Genomic DNA, 22,621 nt, shown 5'->3' with positions numbered 1-22,621 from the left:
ATAAAGGCGGCGGTAAACTAACATCTATATTCAAATACAACAAAGGCAGTTTCTAAAATGTCAGGGTAAAGGAGCAGACTCTCCTCTGTGTTCTGGCAAGCAGATAAAAGAGTTATAGACCAGGCCCGGTCCGGTGGCACTGCTGCTAATCCACTACAGAGAAGAACCACCGTAGATTTACTGGTCTCACAAACATCCTCATCCTCCACCTCCACCGTTCTCACCGGCTTTCAGCTTTGATCTGCTTTATTGGTTCCCATGCATCACGCTTCCATTAGTTGTTTACAGATTGCTGAAGTAATGCTGTGTAAATTCAAGGTTGTGAATTGTGAGTCTCTGCATGTCTTTCCTACAGAGGGAGATAGAGAGAGAGAGCCACAGACAGTTACAGAGACAAACAGCGAGATGGAATGGTAGACAGACAAAGAGAGACACAGAGATGCAGGGCACGGGGAACTGTTTTCATCAGTCTTAAGAGTCAAAGCACACTTTATGTAGCTCAGTAAATAATATGAGAAGTGGAAGCTGTGTGAGCCAGGCTAACTACAGTCCGGCACCTGCTAATAATAATAATAATAATAATAATACGTTTTATTTGGTGGCGCCTTTCATGACACCCAAGGTCACCTTACAGATCATAAAGAAAAAAACACAGCAAGGCAGTTAAAAGTCGAGGTTAAAAACAAAACAAACAGTGTAGTTAAAATAACAAAACAAACAGCAGGGGCTATAGGACAGTGACACAGGTTATAGATATTAGTGAATATGCGAGTTTGAACAGATGGGTTTTCAGTTGTGATTTGAATGATGATAGCGAAGCGAGTCGGACATGTGGGGGCAGGGAGTTCCAGAGTCTGGGGGCTGAGCAGGTGAAAGCTCGAGCACCCATGGTGCTGAGGCGTGAGCTGGGGATGGATAGGAGTCCAGAGTAGAGGAAGAGCGGAGGGTGCGGGAGGGGGTGTATTCCTGGAGGAAGTCAGTGATGTAGATGGGGGCTAGATTGTGGAGGGCTTTGAAGGTGAGTAGGGGGTTTTTGAAATCGATCCGGTAGTGCACAGGGAGCCAGTGTAATTGAATGAGGACGGGGGTGATGTGGGCGGATGAGTTTGTGCGGGTGATGATCCTGGCAGCAGCGTTTTGGATAATTTGGAGTCTGTTGAGGAGTTTGGTGCGATGGCCAGTGAGGAGAGCGTTGCAATAATCGATCCGGGAGGTGACTAATGAGTGAACCAGGGTTTCTGTATTTGATTGGGACAGAGATGGGCGGAGTCTGGAGATATTACGAAGGTGAAAGAAAGCAGACCGGGTGATGTTTTTGATGTGTGGTGCAAAGGAGAGGGAACCGTCCAGAATGACACGGAGGCTTTTAACTTGGGGGGAGAAGGGTACAGGGAAGCCGTCGATGGTGATGTTTGGAACTGGGGTGTTTTGTTATTTGGTGAGGGTGGATTTGGAGCCGATGAGCAGGGCCTCAGTTTGGCTGCCATTTAACTTCAAGAAGGTATAGGTTATAATAGGTTTGTTTGTCTTCTCTTGTTTCAAAAGGGAAGGTTTTCATGGAGATGTTTGTCTTCTCTTGTTTCAAAAGGGAAGTGCCCCAGCCCTCTAAAGAACAGAGACTTTGTGACGATGAGATCCTGGCTTCCTCTTGGCAACGACTACCTGATAATCAACTACTCTGTCAAACACCCGGTATGTATTATTACCTGATAATCAACTACTCTGTCAAACACCCGGTATGTATTATTACCTGATAATCAACTACTCTGTCAAACACCCGGTATGTATTATTACCTGATAATCAACTACTCTGTCAAACACCCGGTATGTATTATTACCTGATAATCAACTACTCTGTCAAACACCTGGTATGTACGACTACCTGATAATCAACTTGTAGAGAACCCAAGAGCAGAACACAGGCACAGAAGAATGAGGCGGTTTATACGTTTTAATGAAGCCAGGGAAGGACAAGGGGCAGGGGGCTGGTGATGAAGAGCAGGGAGTGGGGGAGAGACAGACGGGCAACGGCGGTAGGTGAGTTCCAGGGGGGTGCAGGCTGGTGGAGTCCGTGGGTAAGTGCAGGCCGGAGGGATGAGGTCCTGCACATCAGAGAACAGGGGTTAGGATGACGCAGATTACAGAGCTCACAAATCACCATATAAATATATATATATATATATATTAGTGCTGTCAGGCGATTAAAAATGTCATCTAATTAATTACAGGATTTGTAATTAATTAATCTAATTAATCGTATTTTAATTGCATAACCATTTTATGCCTGATATTCTATATTCTATAATCATATTTCAAATTGCATGTGTCCGGATGGCAGAATTCAGTACTGTATCTACAAAACCTTCTGTTTAATCATCTTCCATTTATTAATTTACTTAGATTTTTCAGGTCTGGTCAATTTTAGCATGGTGTTATTCACAGTCAAAGATTAAAAAAAAATGTATTGATATTTTCATTTGGTTCATTACAATTTACTCAAGCCTAGTAACAGACAGTATTTCTGACACTGGGAATACATTCCCTGAGATCCATAGATGTCCCTAGAATCAGATACCAAGAACATGCAAATGGACCATATTAAAAAAAAGTCTGTAAATGTGGATTCTACATTATTATGGAATGAATGAGATAAAAAATAATATTTATAAAAAAAAAAAAAAAAAAATGAGTTAATTTTCATAACGCGATCATTTGTTGTGTAATTAATTAATCTAATTAACGCGATAAACTGACAGCCTAATATATATATTAGGGCTGACCCCTATTAGTCGATTAGTCTACTAATCGGTCGAAAGGAGCCGTAGCCAACCTTTAGTCTAATAAAAAAAAAATAATAAAAATTATTAAAAGAAAACATTTATCATTCTTTCCAAAAGAAAAGAGGCCTAGAAGTGTGGCTAACGCTAATGGCATGCATACCAGAGGCTAACTGCCTACGAAAACAGGCACAGAGGCACTGAAAGAGGATTTCACCCATCTAATGAACACACTAGACTAGACAAATATCAAGATGTATCCATCAGTGGACCAATTGCATGCTTTTGCAGAGGACAAGAAGCCTTCAGTCGACTCCTTCAGACATTAAGCACCCCCCACAGCCCAAATGGAATGATAAAAATATATATATATATAATTTTTTATTTTATTTTATTTGATTTCTTTAGTCGACTAATAGTCGACTAACGGCAAATTTTTGCCAATCATAGTCGACTATCCAAATCCTTAGTCGGGGACAGCCCTAATATATATAGAATAGAGAGAGGCCCTGGCTGTGGCTGTGACACGACTACTCTGTCAAACACCCATATGTACAACAACCTGATAATCAACTACTCCGTCAAACACCTGGTACGTACGACTCCCTGATAATCAACTATACTCTGTCAAACACCTGGTACATACGACTACCTGATAATCAACTACTCTCTCATAGGGGTGGGAATCACCAGTTTCATCATGATACGATACGATATCGATTCTTTGGACAACGATACGATATTTGCCGATATCACAAAGTCTCTCACGATACAATACGATACGATTAGATTCAGGTGCCTGCGATCGATATGAGATGATATCATATGCCCATTTAACACAATCAGTAACATTTAGATCAACAAAAAAAAGGTAATGAAAATATCATTTGACATTTGTATTTTTGAGCTCTTCCAGACATTTAAAGGAAAATCAATCTATTGTTTTTAATACAAATAGACCTCCTGTTCACTGTAAAGTGCCACGTTTTTATATATTGAGCTTTAAACTTTAAGCTAAATTTTTTGGAACTCAAAACTCACAACCTCCCTCTCCCAAACCGTTCCTACAACAATTTGTTGATGTTGCATGATCATGTATAGGCCTACATTTATTATGTATTATATTGTTTATGTTTAAATAACATTTAAACATCAAACTCCTCTGACCTCATCTGGTCTTTCCAAAGACGCGCGCGCGCACACACACACAGAAAGGGAGAATGCTATGCTGTAACGTCTACACACACGGAGCTACTGCTGTTGTTCTTGGGCGGATATGAGACTCGCCACAGGATTTTCAAAATAAGAGTATCGATATGAATCGATCTTATTACATCGCATCGATCCGATTCGATTGTTGATAATTACATCGATGTATCGATCTGGATCGATGTATCGTCCCACCCCTACTCTCTCAAACACCTGGTACATACGTACGACTACCTGATAATCAACTACTCTGTCAAACACCTGGTACGTGCTGATAATCAGTGGTGCAGTGGTGGTCCCATGCGGTACCACGCCGTCCCAGCAGTTTTCTGAGCAGAAGTACGCGCACACAAAAATGCATTCACAACTTTCACTCGACTCGTCGCGCGGTGCACCAAGTACCGGCACTTATCTATCACCTAGACTTTGCATAATAATAGGATACCAATAACATAACAAAGAATGAGAAGTGCAAAACCAAAATACAAGCCCTGTGGGGGTTTGCTTGATCTGTGGAGCTCTCACTATGTGACAAATGGTCCCGACTGGAAGGACGAGGCATTAAGTTGTGCTTCAGAAGGAAACTGTCCTTCTGTAAACTAAGTTACATTGTTAATTTAGTTTGTATTTACTTTTCTAGTTTAAGTTAATTCAATTAAAGAAATTGTAACTACAATTACATTTAAAACATTGTTTGTTTTTCAACCATATCTGTTGACAATATAATTTCTTTATATATTGAAGGCTACATCCTGCTACCTTTTTCAGCTTCTCTATTTCAAGGCAATATTTACAAAAACTAAACTAAAACTAGTAATTTCCTATAGTTTCCTACTATTTATGCATAATAATCATCTGTTCTGTCGGCACGCGAGGGAACATGTATGCGCGGGAGCGCGCGTCCATGTGGCGTCCAGGCAGTTCTGATATTAGGACTGCACCCCTGCTGATAATCAACTACTCTGTTAAACACCTGGTGCATACGACTACCTGGTTTGATGGTAATGTCAGTGTTACCATGGTACCAGACATTGTATAAATAATTGACCATGATACTGTCATGATTCTACCATGATAAAAGGTGTGTATCATTGTGGTACCACCTTTCTACTTAACACACTGGGTGCCATGCAGTATGCCCATCTTTACCACTGTCTGCCAGTGCTGTAAGCCTATGGAGTGGCTCACCTTCTTTGCAGGGCTATAACTTTTTAAATATTATAGCTATATCGACATTACTATGGCCCATTCAACATCGGGTATCTATCGTTCCGGATGTGGGAACGTTATATTTTTCCATTCATACATTGTCGTGTTAGTACCGTAGAGAATATAAGTATGTTTTTAGACTGTATAGCAGTAATTCCTAGAATGCGCGCTATAGGCCCCGACGCGTATTATACATTATCGATTGCCGTTTCGTCCCTATACACGCTATATTAAAAATGTCAAATGCATATGATCGCTATACATTATGCTCCATCATGCGTGAAGGAAGGGGGGGGGGGTCGTTTATGATTCCTTGATTGTCACTAACGGCTTTCTTTAGTAAGACACCATACGTTGATGGGACAGATTGCAATGAATCAAGCTGGAAATAACGTTAGATTCCTCTTACCTCTGGTCGATGTGTCTGGAGAAAATCTAGATTCATTTTCCGTTTGTATGACGCAATAAACGCCGAAAGCATATTGATTTTTGCGTCTCGAAAGCCATCCAATGCACTCGAGGTGTGTATATTGATCCACGTTACAAGATATCTCTGGCAGAGCTTTTTTCCCCCCGATGCACCGAGCGGCACTTCCGGTTTAGAGTGGAGTGTAACTCGCCCGAAATCCACCTGGCGGCGGTATTGAGGCGTTGAAATATCAGACGGGGTCCAGCTGGCTCCCGGAGGCTTCCTGGATGAATTATGAATGCCAATAGTGAATAAAAGAAATAACGATCATAAAAACGAGTTTACTCGTTACTGGCACTCAACGCATGGCCAACTAATGTGTTAAAAGGGCACTTCACCAAAAACAATGCAGATTTATTTTGCACATAATTTCACACACATCCAAAAACTCATATTCATGAGTTTGAATATGGTCACCAGTGATGTCATCGGTGACATTGAATCCTTGTGTTGTGTTAACACTTTAATCGCCAAGGACGCCTTAACTCGTCATTCCCCGCCATGCTAATTCTGCCAATGACGCCGTAACACGTCATTGAGATCAATATTTCAAAAATCTGTGATCGCAATCATATTTCTCCCGCGGAGACTTGAGATCTACTGTTGATCCCCTCTCAACTCTCCAACGGTTCAAGAGCGCCATCTGGTGGCGGATCGGCGGATCGCCCAAACCGGAAACGGAAACTGGTGCTCATCCAAATTCGGTCCGATCACTCGCTATATGTCCCGGGACTCGAGCTCGACACAATGGATAGCGATCCGTTACCAATAACTCTAATAACTCTAACTAATGATCATATCACCTACACTACATGAATCATCTAACGTTGGCCACGGAATTATAAACGACCCCCCCCCCCCCCCCCATCCGGTCAACATCAGATGATAAGTAGTAACTTCTAGAAGCACGTCCATTTGAAATTTTTCATCTGGCGCCGATCGCTATCAAACTGTATTTGATCATCAATATAATGCATTTAGGGCTATAAATCACGTTCTGCAGAATGCTGCAGAAAACGATAAAAACATATTTATACTTTAGACCGTATTTTAGTATGAATATGTGAATGAAAAAGAATAACGTTCCTACATCCTGAACGATAGATAATTGACGTTGAATGGGCCATAGTAATGTCAATTTAGCAATACAATTTAAAAAGTTATAGCCCTGCAAAGAAGGGGAACTTCTCCATAGACAAATAGAGCTGGCAGAGGATGGTATAATGATGTACATAAGCGTGGCAAAGAAAGTGTTAATTACAGCTCCATGATATGATGAAAATAGCAATACCTTAGTATTATAGGGACTGCTACCTTATCATTTAATTGAGCTGTAATTAACACAACACAAGGATTCAATGTCCCCAATGACATAACTGGTGACCATATTCAAACTAGTAACCTCAGTAACTCTCAAACTAAATGAATGTGTGCTAAACTGTTTAGAGTTTTTGAATGTGTGTGAGATTGTGTGCGAAATAAATCAGCATTGTTCTTTTGTGAAGTGTCCTTGTAAATAATGGTAGGCTATAATCCAATTGAAACCCATATTTTTTCGGTCACTACCACATTCCACTCTTCAACAATTCTTTAAAGGAACACGCCAACCTTTAGCCTAGCTTAGCGTCATTCACTGGAAGTAGGTGTGCCAGTGTAGCCTAGTTCCCAACAGTCACAAAATACACTCCAAATACAACTCAAACGTTCCTGTAAACATGTTGTGACCTGTGTATTTACCACGTGGAGAAATAAAAAATTATAATTAGATATTTTCGTTTTCTAAGCAGATATATACTCTGAACTATTTGACCACGATTCGATAAATCTTCGATGAATTTTCTATCAGTTAATTCCCCCAAAAATGTTGAATACACAAATGTGGCTGGGGGAACTGATTCACTCAGCATGAATGGACTATAGGTAAATAAAAACTATACAAAACAAAAAAAATACATACAAATTAAAAACATTAAAAAAGATTTTTATTTTTTATTTAGATTAATTTCGATTATAATCGATTCTAACATTTTAAAATCAATGCAGCTGAATCGTCACATTAGAATCGATGCATCGTTACACCCCTATGAACCACTGCTGCCTGGGCGCAGTGATTTCATTGCCTCAGAAGCTCTGTTGTTTTTTGGAAAACAATGACGCTAAGCTAGGCTAACGGTGCGGCTGTGCCCTAAGCCTAATGCATGCACAGAGAAGAAAAGGGTATGCATCTGCTTGTCTAACTCCAGGGTAGATGGCAAATAAGCAAATTTCCCAAAAAGTTGCTGTGTTCCTTTTAAGGATAGCAATCAGAGATGGAAAACAAGCTTTTCAAATGTTCTTTCAAACATTAATCTGATTTGGCTAACACTTTCTATGAAGCCTGTCTAAAATGCATTATAATCATTCATATAAGTCAAGTCATGTGTTCCTTTATTAATCCCCTTCAGGAAATGCAGGCGTCATAGCAACATGAGGGACGGGGGAGGGGAGGTAAAGGCAGGAAAAAAGATAATAATAGAAAGCATGTTTATAGTAAAAAATATATATAATTTAAAAACGCTTTTTTGTTTTGTGTTGTATAGTATGCAGTATACAGTCCATACAGTATGTACAGTATGAAAACTAACGGTCGGGTCATTATAGGTGAGACTGTGCTGAAAAGAATGATACCAAACATACAATTTTTAAATGTGAATTATAAAGTCAAAATCAAAAGTAGCCAAAACATTGAAAATAGCCCAAGACTGGGGCGGCTACGTGGCGTAGTGGGCAAGGCGCTCGCCACGAATGCGGAGACGCTGGGCTCGCCTGTTCGAGCCCAGCTCTCCACATTGCTTTCAGTTTAGCTGGTCGTTCATACTAATACACATTGGCCGTATTAGGGGGTGGGAAACTGATGGGTGGGGATCGGGCGTTGTGGACAGCGACTCCTACAGGTCGGTTGGTGCGCCTGCGCAGTAGAATCAGGAAGTGTCGGGGGCAGCGTGAGCCTCCCACGCGTTACTCCTCGCCACTGAGAGATCGAGCTGCGCAGGTGAAAAGATGCGACTGCTGTTACCTCAAGTACCGGAGGGGACTTGTGCTATGTATGACTTAGTCCACATTGCAGCCGGCTTGTGGGAGGCAAGAAACAGCGTTCGTGACAGGGGAGGGTTGAATTGGATGATATACGAAATTGGGATGGGAGAAAATATAGAAAATGGGAGAAAAAGTGGATAAAAAAAAAAAAATAGCCCAAGACTCCACAAGGCTAATAGATCATTTTCATGTGGCTGTCTGGAGAGGACTTTGGTATTAAAGATGTCGTGGTCCCAGGCTGCTGGTGAGCAGATGGTTTACATGTCGAGGCCCGTCGGAGGACAAGAGAGAAGCTCCTGCCAGTGACTGTTGGGTATAATGTTTTATAACACTCATAAGTTATAAAGCTTTTTGCTGAGGATTTATGATACGTCATTATACTTTATAATTGACTACCTCAGTTGAAGAACCGTATAAGTCTGTTTTAGGTTTTCAGAGGGACAAACCTTTTTTTTCAAACTTTATTATCTGAAGACGGATAGTGTTGTGTTCACTCATAGTTAACACATTGAGTGCCACGCCCCTTCCGGGAAGTGACCCCTTCATTGCCGTCCGGTAACCCCATGTAAACGTAGTTGTAGTTTGTAGAGCTAAACCTATATTTTATAGTATAGGTGCCTATGGGTCTAATAACGCCGTCGAGTCTCAGTGAGTTGCTTCTGGTCAAACGTGCAAAAAACAGATAATTTTTTCATCCGTACATTTCCGTTTTATACCGTTTTGAATATGAATATAGTTTGGTTGCTTGTGAGTAATTCCAGGGAAAAGACGTGAAAACAGCGTTTTTGTGTAATTCAATAAACTCGTGAATACATGAAATGTGCCCTGGAGCGCAGCGCTCCCCCCCCCCTGCAACCCAACGGAAAACAGCCACACACATAAAACACAGATAGCTTCAATCGCGGTAGAAATAAATATCAGATCAACGCAAGCTTTCATATATAGTGTCCTTACCTGGTATCTGATGTAATGCAAAAAAAAGAATCCAATTATCTGATCGCCATTCCAGTTATCCACAGCGATCCTGTCTCCGACGTTGTTGGGCATTGCACTTCAACGGGCGGGCAGGGTCAGTAGTCCAAACCATCCCTACAAGCGTGTGTTTTGCCGGAGTGTTTAGGACCCACCCCCACGCCGCAGCTCGGTAGAGAAAAGAAACTAACCCGTCTCTAACTGGGTGCAATAATGGCAGAAGGCGTTAGAGGGCGGTATAAGACTGTCTGCCAGCTCAGACACATTCAGAACAGTATGCACAAGGTGCCCTGTTGAATTATGAATGGCAATAGCGATTAAAAGAAATACCGTGAGAAAAACGTAGATCTACGTTTCCGGCACTCAACGATTAGGCGACAGAAACATAGTTCTACGTGAACGGCACCGGAAGTGTTAAAGACGGTAGAGGTTGAGTAGTTTATTATCTAAAGATGGTAAGTTAGAATGTTGTGTACATTCATAGTTGAAGACAGTAGAGGTTGAGTACTTTATTATCTAAAGATGGTAAGTGAGAGTGTTGTGTTCACTCATAGTTAAAGACAGTAGAGGTTGACTACTTTATTATCTAAAGATTGTAAGTTAGAGTGTTGTGTTCACTCTTTAGAGTGTTGTGTAACTTAAGACAGTGGAGGTTGAGTACTTTCTGGTGATATATCACATTCACACTCCAGAATTGAGTTAGATTAACTTCATAACTGCAAATACATGGGCTGTCCAAAACCTTTTCAAAACAGATTGGTTCTTCTGTGCAAGGGTTCAATTACCGCCCGGCAAATATTATTTCAGCAATAGAACACTAGAAGGGAGTATGTTCTAGTAAAGGACATTGTAGCTGTGATTTAGTATTTTCTTTACAAAAACAAGATTTCATCAAGGTGCTATAGATAACATTCAGCCACTAGATGACGTACTAAAGCACCAGCATGTAATTTATCCAATCAGCTGCATTCCACGTGGGGAAATGCGAAGTAAGGAGGGGATAGATGACGCAACATACATTTTGGAGGGAAAAGCAATACTTTTATTCCTCACCTTTCTAAACACTCTGTGCCTGTATTGGTTAAAAACAAACAATTACTCTATATAAAGATTTTATCTATAGCACTTTAGTCAAAGTCAAAGTCAACTTTATTGTCAATTTTCTATTTGTGCAAGACATACAGAAATTGCGTTCCCCCATTCCCACGGTGTATATAAAAAAAAGATGTAGACAATATAAACACAAAAGTAAAGATATAGGACACAATATACAACACACAATATACAGGACTGCAAGATATGTACAATATAAACGGTCATTAAAATGAGCTTAGTGCAAATATTTTCTAGCAGCAGTAGTACATAGTAAAATAAAGTGGCAGTGTGTGCGCGCGATGGGCGACCCACAGGAACACACACACACACGCACTGAGTCGCTGACTAAATGTTCTCTGCACCTCCCATCCCGTCGTCCTTCCCCCCCAAGCGCAGCCGGGAGCAGACAAGGGCTGCAGCGAGCGCCGCGCCCCGGGGACCAATCCAAGTGCTGCTGTCCGTCTTCGACAGGGATGCGACAGCGCTAGCGATCTGTTGTGCATGTTTTTCCATTGGGTTTATCTTATCAGGAGGGTAAACCCTTGCGAGCACGGGGAGAACATGCAAACTCGACACAGAAAGGCCCGGGAGATACCCCTGGGTAACTGGCAACACGGCAACCTGGTCCCCAAGCGGGAATCGAACCCACAACCTTCTAGCTATGAGGGGACAGTGTTAACCACTACACCACTGTGCCGTGTGTGTGTCAGTGGGGGAGGGGGGGTCCTAGTCCAGAGTCTGTGGGGGCAGAGTAACACACCAGCAACTAGGACAGAGAGACTTCGGCTCAGCTTCTTCCCCCAGGCCATCAGTCTTTTTTTTTTATCATCTACTTTTTCTCCTCCTTTTTCTGTGATTTTTCTCCCCATCCCAATTTACCTCTCGTGCCAATTCTCCCTGTCCTGTCCTGATCGTTGCTCGCATATGCCCCCCACTGGCCGGTTGTAGGGAGGATAGAAGCCTTGCATCACATGTCCCCTCCGATCAGGGCTGTACGTAAACTTTTTTTGCACATAGCACTGGTGCTACAGAGGATGATAGTTTTGTAGCACAGGCCAAAATCTTGTAGCACAAGTATAAAACATGTTATATTTGTCACAAATGTGCCTATTGTATTTGTGTTATTTAATTGCAGTGCCATGTTTGGTTGTCATTTTCATGCTGACAAGTTGACATCACACAGCCAGACACGTTATGTGTAAGGAATTATGGGATTTGGTGTTGGGTGTATGGACTCTACTATAGGGTGGGAATCACCAGTTTCATCACAATACAATACGAGATTGATTCTTTGGACAACGATACGATATTTGCCGATATCTGCCACGATACGATATGATGCAGCTGCCTGCAATCGATATGAGACGATATCATAAGCCAATTTAACGCAATCAGTAACATTTAGATCAACTCAAAAAAGGCAACGGAAATATCATTTGACATTTTTATTTTTGACCTCTTCCAGACTTTTAAAGGAAAAACAATCTATTGTTTTTAATACAAATAGACCTCCTGTTCACTGTAAAGTGCCACGTTTTGATATATTGAGCTTTAAACTTTAAGTATATTTTTTTGGAACTCACAACACGCAACCTAAAACCCCTTCCTCTCCCAAACCGTTCCTGCAATTGTTTTATGTTGTGTCATGTACAAAGGTCTAATGACCACACAAAATAGTAACTGGAGCCAGCTGCACATGAACAAAAAACAGCCTCTCTCAGTAAATGCTTTCAAAACAGTCCCGGGCAGGTAGGTAATAAACAAAGACGTTTTCAAGAATAGTAAATTATATTTATTATACAGGGTAGGGATTGAAACCTCCACTGATAGTTGAATATGTAACAAAGGGAAAAAACAACCCACAAACAATTAACCAACAGGGAGAAGGGTAATGGGAGAACACACAAGGTAAGGATAATACAAGTAAACTAAATAAGCGCCCACAGGCACTAACCAACCAGCCAGAGGTTGGTACTGGGAAACCCCCAGCAAAAGGTATCAAAGGTACAAGTCCACACTCAGTGGAACTAGGCCTAAAGCCAACAAGAGAATACTCACAATAGTTGAGAAGTGGCGCAGAGGCCAACAATATCTACATATATATACTTAAAGGTACAAGTCCACACTCAGTGGAACTAGGCCTAAAGCCAACAAGAGAATACTCACAATAGTTGAGAAGTGGCGCATAGGCCAACAATATAAGACACAGTACTTGGTCCACCAAAAGGGGTAAATAAGCACAATAATAATCCCACACAACCCCACTCCACTCTGGTCACTGGCAATTGACAGAATGAGGCGCCCAGACGTGTGTGTGCTGTCAGGTATTTGTCCACCGTCCCTCTCGAGGTGATTGCCATCAGCTGTCATTCATTAGGCAATCAGCACTCTTCAGTGTAGGGACGGGCGGCACCTGACAGGAAGAGAAAAGAGACAGCATTAGCTCTCATGCTCACACACACACACATCACATACAAAACATAACACATTAAATATACTAACCTGATGTTCAGATGGTGTCATGAATACAGTAATAATGGTAATGACCAACCCACGTACCCATGTACGTCACAGTTGCATGATGATCATGAATACATTTATTATGTATTGTATTTTTTATGTTTAAATATCAACATTATCTGTCCACCCTCAGTACCTTTACTATCAATATAATATACTCTGACTTCATCTGATCTTTCCAAACGCACACACACACACAAAGAAGGGAGAATGCCTGCCCCCCCCCCCCCTCCTTCCCAGTCCTCACTCTGCCCGTCTGCTGTTCTCTCTATATGGCTCTGGGTTAGCTTGTTGTTAGCTTACGCTAATGTAGCGTTAATTTCGATCTTTAACACGACGTGGTCATAAAGGAATGGTGAGAGGGCGCCCCAGTGGCGAACCACATAACGCGCTGAGTCGCGGCACGGCCGACCCGGGTTCGATTCCCGAACCCGTAGTTATTTGTCGAATGTCTTCCCCCCACTCTGTCTCCCGTTTCACCTCTCTCTCTCTCTACTGGACTGCCCAGTAGAATAAAGCGATAAATGCTAAAAATAATTAAAAGGAATGGTGAGGATTGCAAAGCATGTTTTGGGTTGCGAAATAGGCACACTAGCCTTGCTATGTTGCAATGTCTGTGTTCCAGACGCTACTGCGCGCTGTGCTGTAGAGCCGAGCGGATACGACTCCACGGGATTTTCAAAATAAGAGTATTGATATGAACCGAACTTTGTTAGCTGCCGGAGCCATAGATATTATGGCTGGAGCTGCGCTTCTGCGGAGATGAGACTTGCCACAGGATTTTCAAAATAAGAGTATCGATATGAACCGAATGCCTATCGCACGGGTGCTACTGAAGTAAATCCATTTATCGCACAGACCGATGTTGCTGTAGCACGTGCGATATATATCTCTCACTGTACAGCCCTGTGACATGTGGAGGCAGCCCGTCACATCTTTTCATCTGCCAGCGCGGACTCTCATTTGGCGAGGAGTAACGTGTAGGAGGCTCACACTGTCCCCGCCATTTTCCTGACTTTGCTGTGCAGGCGCCCCAACCGACCTGTAGGAGTCGCTGTTCACAACGACCAGACTACCACCCTTCGACTTCCCACCCGCTAACTCTGCCAATTGAGTTAGTATGACGGCCGGCCCAAGCCGGAGGCAACGCCGACAGCCGGATTCGAACCCGGTGTCTCTTGCGTTGGTGACGAGCGAAATGTCCGCTGCGCCACCCAGCCGCTGGCCATCAGAGTCTTGAACACTGAACTCTCCACACACAAGCACACATGAGCACACACACAACACACATACTGTATACGCTCACACACAAACAGTCACTTTAGCACGAACACACACACACACACACACACACATGCTATGCACATGCTCACACTCAACGGTCACTTTACACAATGAAAAGGTCACTTAAAAAATGTTAATTAAAAAGAACGGGAGTGGTTCTTGTATAGTAAATAGATGGATATAGCAAGATAGCATAAGGATATATAGTATAACTGTAGATTGTATAGTATTGTATAGTAGTGTACATAAGACCCAGTGCCTCATCCGTAGCTAACATTGTATTGCACTATCGCAGGACCTTGGCATGCTTTTTGTAAACTTTATGTACATTATACCTGTTATGTCTTATTTTTATTACTTGTATTATTGCACAATCGCTGCGGGCATGACCACCCGCATTTCACTGTATGCTTGTATGCCGTGACAAATACAACTCTTGACTTGACTTAAGAGGGGTGGGGAGGGAGCTGGGGGAGAGTTCAGGTTCTTGACAGCCTGATGGATGAAGCTGTCTTTTAGTCTGCTAGTCCTAGGAGCTCGGAGGCTCCTCATTCTCCTCCCGGAGGGCAGGAGAGACGCTGTGAGGGGTGGGTGATGTCGCCTGCAATGCGGAGTGCTTTGCGTGCCAGGCGTGTGTTATAAATGTCCTGGAGGGAGGGGAGGGGGGCACCAACGATCCTCTCAGCTGTTCTGACCGTGCGCTGCAGGTCTTGCAACCGCCGTACCACGCAGTTATGCAGCTGGTCAGGAGGCTCTCGATGGTGCCCCGGTAGAAGGACCACATGATGGGAACTGAGGCTCCGGCTCTTCTCAGTTTGCGTAGGAAGTAGAGGCGCTGCTGAGCTTTCTTGGCCAGTGATGCAGTGTTGGTGTTCCAGCCGTGAAAAAAAGAGTCTTGAAAAAGACAGGGTCGTCTTATGGGTCCTCTTATAATCAGGGTTGTCATATATTCGGGTTAATACAGTAATAAGTATTTTAACTACTTTTTGTAATGATTAATATGTAATGTATACATTTTAAGTAACAGGCCCAACTCTGCTTATGAATGATCAAAGATACTATTGTATTCATGGGTGCCACAATTCGCCAAAGTGTCTGACAGACTACATTAACTTGCAAATTAAGATTATTGTTTATTTCTGCCATGTTTCAGTCATAGACATTCATATATCATGATTCAGTAAGTGCACCTTTTACATAGGGAAGAGCAGGAAGCCACTGAAGGTGTTGCGGAGAACAAGATTCTCAAAGAGTCCATACCCCGACGGCAGACGCATGTAGACTACATCGCTCTCCTGCAGCTCTAGAGTCAGTCCATTAGAAAGCTGCACGTGATCATCATCTTCCTTTTCATTATTATACAGCAATATCCTATCGTTGTGGTACAGTTGCACATACATCCAATGGGATTGGGTAAGTTGAAAGGCTGTGAATCGGAAGAAGTAGACTCCTCTGACTGGTGCAGTGAAGATACCTGTATCAGAGGAGAACAAGGGGAAATCAGCACCGTCTAATATTGTTGTTGATACCAAACACTGATTGACTTCATAATGTATTGATTTAATGTAGTCGGTACCTGTAATTGGGTTGTAGGCCTGGCCAGAATTGGTGATTACATTACTGTAGACCAGTGTGGTGTCAGTATTGAAAGGCCCCACGGATCCTGAATCAGGCAGAGCGGCAGAGAAAGCCACCTTGGGTCGTTCTGAATCATGTCTCTTCAGCTCTTCCACCTGGTTCTCACTGGCACTCAGTCTGGTCTCCAGGGCAGACAGTTCAACAGCTTGGGCTGCGTTGTCACTTTCACCAGCTGTCAGTCTGGTTCCCATGGTGGACAGTTCAGTTTCCTGGGCTGCGTTCTCTCTCTCCACCTCCTCCAGCTTGTTCTTCTGCAGCTGCACTTCAGTCTTGGCGATAGACAGCTCCCCCCTAAGAGCCACCAGGTCCCCCCTAAGAGCCACTACCCCCTCCCTAAGAGCCACCAGGTCCCCCCTAAGAGCCACTACCCCCTCCCTAAGAGCCACCACCTCCCCCCTAAGAGCCACCACCTCCCCCCTTAGAACCACCGCCTCCTTCTCGCTGGCTGTCACCCTGGCCGCCAAGGCTGTGTTCTGGCTTTCACCAGCACCAAGTCTCACCCCCACGGCGGACAGTTCAGTTGCTTGGGCTGCGTTCTGAACCTCCAGCTTTTGGACGTTGTTCTGGGTGATCCTCAGCTCCACCCTCTGCTCCACCACAGTGGTTCCCAGGTTGTGGACCGTGTCTCTCAGGTACATCATCTCATCCCAGATGATGTCAGGGGTGGTGGTCTGGCTGCTTTTCGGCGTGTGGGTCGTCTCTGTGGCTCCGTTGTCAGTCTGAGGGTCTCTCTCCCTGCTCTCTCCTCCTTCACTGGCACCCTGTAGGAGGACGGTGCCCCTCTCTCTTGTCTCTCCGCTCTCTTCCTGAGCACACGCCCCAGACAGACAGGACAGCAGCAGCAGCAGAGCCACAGCACCCCTCATTCTGACATTAAACCTGTTCAGAAAGGATGTAGTGAGAGAGGTTAGGTGCCCAGCTTTATACACGTTAGTGGGACACGGCGTGAGAATGTGACATGTGTTTCTGATAGTGAGCGTTAAAAATAACTTCAAGGATTGCGATAAGACACATTTCAAACTGACGTCAACGGCAGTTTTTATTAACCCTTTCACTACCACACTACAAAAATGGTTAACCCTTTCACTGTGACACTACAGAAGTTGAACCCTTTCACTGCCACACGACAAATGGTTAACCCTTTCACTACCACACTACAGACGGTTAACCCTTTCACTACCACACTACAGACATCTGTATTCAGTAAAGACAGGTTAAAGCCCTAATCTGAAATTCAGAGATTCAAAACAAGATTTTGCCACTTGTCCCTCATTAATATAGCTACATTCTTACTAATACTAATCCGACTTGGGTAACTCTTTCTATAATGTATTATAATCATACTTGTACACATGACCTATCTCAAACCTTGCCCTCTTTTCTCGATCCTCCTAGAGAAGCAACAGTTGTGGTTTGGGTTTGAGATACCGTAGGTATCTGACCAGTAAATGTTTGGTTTCCTGTAACTTCAAAATACAGTTTAACCCTTTCACTACCACACTACAGAAGGTTAACATTTCACTACCGTCTGTAGTGTGGTAGTGAAAGGTTAACCTTCAGTAGTGTGGTAGTGAAAGGGTTAACCTTCTGTAGTGTGGTAGTGAAAGGGTTAACCATTTGTCATGTGGCAGTGAAAGGGTTAACCTTATGTATTGTAGCAGTGAAAGGGTTAACTCTTTGGTACTGTGGCAGTGACTATCGGCACATTTTGGCCAATCAAAATCGACTATTCAAATCCTTAGTCGGGGATAGCCCTAATATATGCTATATATTGGTTTACTGAACAAGTAGGAGGATTATTATAATTCTCATCTCCTCTTCCTCCTTTCCTCCTCTCCTCTCACCCTCCCTTCTCCTCTTTTCTCTTCTTTTCTCCTCTCTTCTCTTCCCTTCTCATCTCTTTTCTCCTCTCCTCCCTTCTCCTCTCCTCTATTCTCCTCTATTCTCCTCCTCTCTTCTCATCTCATCTCCTCTCTTCTTCTCTCCTCTCTTCTCCTCTCTTCTCTCCTCCCTCTATTCTCCTATCCGCTCTTCTCCTCTCCTCTCTCTTGCAGAAGTACCCACCTAAGAAGGACTATGTGAGAGCCGTGTCCCTGCTGACTGGGTACCTGATCCAGTCTGCCGGAGCCAACTGCTCCACCCTGTACTACCTGACCCAGGTGGACCCCAAAGGTACAGTACCACACCTAGTCATTTAGTAGTCCAGTACTCTTCATCAGAAACCATTACTCAGGTAATGGAAAAATAAAATGAACATTAAGCTGGAGGGCACAGAGCTGGAGCAGGTTGCTGTACTGCAGCACTGTACTTTTTATTGAAAGCCTCTTAACTTTTTATTTTATCTGCTGGTTCAGTATCTATTAAAGATAAGAACAGCCTACAGAATATTGTTAGAGTGTGCTCCAAAATAATTGGAGTCAAACCGAGAGACCTATGTTCTCTCTGGAGGGACCAGGTGGTCAAGAAGGGGACGAGCGTCACAAATCAACCTCTCCTCTCAGCGGTTTTCGCTGTTGCCTTCTAGCCGCTGTTATGACGTTCCGTTGAGTAGGTCCAACCGTTACGCTAAAACTTTTGTCCCCTCAGCTATCAGACTTTTAAACACAGACAGTAGTCACTTTAAGTAGCCTTTTACACCTAGTTGTCTGTTTTTACTTTTACTTTTACTGGACTGTGTATAGCATGGAATGTTGTTGCTGTGTTGTCATTGAGATGTTTTTGTTTTTGTTACCCGTGCAAAGCTACAATATGAATTGCCCCACGTGGGATCAATAAAGTTGTCTGAATCTGAATCTAAAGACTCTTTTGGCCTTCAGTTGAAAGGCGCAGCATATCAACAGTGTAGCACGACAGACTCTTGGGGGTGTTTTGGTGTGAGATAGGTCAGTATGTCTTGGTGTGAACAAATAGCAACATATCCTTAGCAACAGCAAGGGTTTTATGGGAAATGTGATCATAGTATGAGAATTAGGTTACCAATTGTTTCAGCAATGGTTTGTTTTGAAGCCAATGTCATCGTTTTCCCATTGATTTTAATGTTAAATCTGATCATAAAAAGCATTTCTTTTGGACCTCCAGCTATTTATAAAAAAGAATAAGAAATAAAGTCATGAATCCCCCAAAGTTAGGCAGGGGGGTTTGAGTAGTTTTTCCAAAAACCCCTGGAAGTGCAAAATGGACCTTTTTTGGCTCAAATAGTGCAGTGAATATCAGAATTCCCTGGCATTAGGTATTCAACGTGTAGCTCAACTATTTTTGTTTATCCTGTGTTTTCTACCAAATCACTCATTTGATCAGGTTGTCTTGAAGAACAAACACATCCTATTTCCCTTGTTCTCAGTAGGTGGATCCCATGATAATTGTTGGCCATGAAAAGCAACTATACCATTTGGAAATGGGATATTTACATTTATGGGATGGGAAATAATTGACTTTTTGTGTTTTTTACACTATAAAATGTTAGTGCCAGGATGTAAACAAACATTTGAGGGGTTTGAATTCTGAGTAAGAATGAAATGTTGGTACATATAATGAGGGATGAAGTTATCAATGAGTAAGAAAAAGTTAAAATAAAGAAAATACTAAAAGATATATCCTCTCAAGCTGTCCTTAACCCGAGACGTGTGCCTGTTTTACAGTACAAAAACTAAAGATGAATCAAAATAAATGTTGACATATCTTTGACATATCCCATGATAATCACCCCAATAAAAAAATGTATAGACCCGTTCGCTGTATACAAACATACCGTGTTCGAGCCAATCAGCAACACCAACTGAGTCACGTGACTAAGTTGCCCCAGACCTGCACGATCTGCTGCGCTAAGAAAAGTACGACACGGCTCTATGGAGAAACCATGACACGCCCCTGACTAAACGTTGTTTCTAACCAAAATGGCTGTATGTCATTTTGCTAAATCAGCATGGCTGTGAGTGTGAGTCTTTCACCTTTTACATATCTAGCTTTGGCATGGATTGATTCATTGTTTACATCGCTAGCATGGCTAAGAAATGCAAATATATTGTAGTCTGCTCTGTTGTTCTGACCAGGATTACGTTCCTTTTGCCCCCTTGATGCGCGTGTACACTGAGTCTGACGTGGACAGCGAACAGGTCTATAGACGGCTCATCAGTTCCTTTTGCCCCCTTGATGCGCGTGTACACTGAGTCTGACGTGGACAGCGAACAGGTCTATGGGAAGGAAAATAATTCACTCTTTGTGTTTTTTACTGTACTGAATTTGAGGGCTTACAATGTTGAGTAAGAATGAAATGTTCGTACCCATAATGAGAGATGAAGTTACTAATGAGTACAAAAATATATATAATAATTATAATAATAAAAATATATAATTATATAAAAAGTGACTACTGTTACTGTTACTACTGTTAGAGGACAACAACTGTCCTTAACATGTAACAACTAAACTAACACGTACAAGAGTTTTTCCGCGCGGAGAAGAGAGGAAGTCTTTGATGTCACCAGCTACTTAAAGGCGCTGCGGGACGCATGTTTTATGAATTTGCTGATGTCTACCTTTTTTTTTCACACAGCTTGCTCGATAATTAATGTCTTCCACTAGTGCCTCATCTCGGGGGGGGTGGGGGGGTAACGACGTAATGACACTGTACGCAGCACCCTGATGGAATAGGGCTCTGGTCAAAAGTATAAGCTGTCCGTTAAAAATGCAGCTCGAGCTAAGATGGAATGTACACCATATGTATTAAAGGTCCCAATCTAGAGTTTGTTTGAATGTGAATTGAAGGTATATTTACATGGATTCCTGAAGAGCAGGACTCTGCGGGGGCCATTTAGATTGCAGAGTGAGGCTTTTAAGTGTTAAGTTAAAGGAACACGCCAACATTTTGGGAAATTAGCTTACGGTCTACTCCAGAGAGAGAGACAAGAAGATAGATACCAAGGGCGGCTAGGTGGTGCAGTGGGCAAGGCACTCACCACCAATGCTGGAGACGCTGGGTTCGAGCCCAGCTCTCCACATTGTTTTCAGTTTGGCTGGTCGTCCGTACTAATACAATTGGCAGTGGGGATCGGACGTTGTGGACAGCGACTCCTACAGGTCGGTTGGTGCGCCTGCGCAGTAGAATCAAGAAGCGATGGGGGCGGCGCCCCTCCAAAGCGCAGACCCCTGACGCTGAAAGATCGCGCAGGTAAAAAGATGCGACGGCTGCTACCTCGAGTATCGGAGGGGACTCGTGCTATGTATGGCTTAGTCCACATTGCAGCCGGCTTGTGGGAGGCATGAAACAGCGTTCGAGACAGGGGAGGGTTGAATTGGACGATACGAAATTGGGATGGGAGAAAAATTGAAAATGGGAGAAAAAGTGGATAAAAAAAAAAGAAGATAGATACCAGTTTAGTTAACCGGTCATGTCTGCTTCCATTCATTGCGCTAAGCTAGGCTAACGTGCAGCCAGATAGCTTTCTACTGAACGCACAGAGAGGAAACTGGTATCTATCTTCTTGTCTCTCTCTCTGGCAAGATGTATGTACTGAGCACATGTTCTGTTAGATCATTCTGTTCTGTCCAATCTAAGCTTGTCTGGTCTGCTTCATGTTTTACACACCATGTAATTTCATTTGGTTGTTTGTTTGGCGTGTGTTTTGATTATTTCCCTTACCTCTGCTCTGGGATGTATGTATGGTTTATATCTTTCCTATTTCATTTTATTATATATTTATGTTGTCCCCTGTTACCCTTCGAGGGGACCTTTTGTCCTCTCGCCAGGCCGTCATTGTAAATAACAATTTGTTCTTAATTGACCTGCCTGGTTAATTAAAGGTTCAATTAAATAAATCATAATAAAATGAAAATAAAATGTTGTGGAGAAGTGGGGTGGCTTGCTTTATGGTACACAGAGTTTAGGTCAAAATGTACACGCACACACACACACACACACACACACACACACAAACACACACACACAGGGGTGTGGCGACAGTCGCTCAGGGGGTAGAGCAGTCATCTGGTAATCTGGAGGTTCCCGGTTCGATTCCCGCTCCTCCCGGGCAGCTTGTTGAAGTGTCCTTGAGCAAGACACTTAACCCCTAACTGCTCCCGATGAGCAGGTTGGCACCTTGCATGGTCGCCTCCGCCGTCAGTGTGTGAATGTGTGAGTGAATGGGTCAAATGTGAGGAACAAATTGTAAAGCGCTTTGGATAAAAGATGCCATATAAATGCAGCCATTCACCATTTATACTGACTGATTGACTCGCTCAACTTTTATTTCCAATAATAACAATAACAAAAATGTTCTCTCCCTCCCTACAGGTTCCCTACCGAAGTGGGTGGTTAACAGAGTGTCCCAGTTCGTCGCTCCGAAGGTAAAATGCACTTGACGTGAATTTTTCAAAC

General features: G+C 43.0%; 1 protein-coding gene across 1 annotated transcript in view; it reads left to right on the top strand.

Moving 5' to 3' along the window:
• stard15 (StAR-related lipid transfer (START) domain containing 15) overlaps positions 1 to 22,621 on the top strand; it is a 77,194-nt gene that overhangs the window by 51,083 nt on the left and 3,490 nt on the right. The window contains exons 3-5 of the mRNA XM_084332443.1: positions 1,589 to 1,692; positions 18,303 to 18,420; positions 22,538 to 22,590. Of these exons, the coding sequence (XP_084188569.1) occupies positions 1,589 to 1,692; positions 18,303 to 18,420; positions 22,538 to 22,590 (275 nt within the window). The remainder of the gene's footprint in view (positions 1 to 1,588; positions 1,693 to 18,302; positions 18,421 to 22,537; positions 22,591 to 22,621) is intronic.

Source organism: Notolepis coatsorum (assembly GCF_963971535.1).
Source record: "Notolepis coatsorum genome assembly, chromosome: 16".
NCBI classification, from domain to species: domain Eukaryota; kingdom Metazoa; phylum Chordata; class Actinopteri; order Aulopiformes; family Paralepididae; genus Notolepis; species Notolepis coatsorum.
Note: the sequence above shows the minus strand (reverse complement) of the source record. Positions and strands in the feature narration are given on the sequence as shown.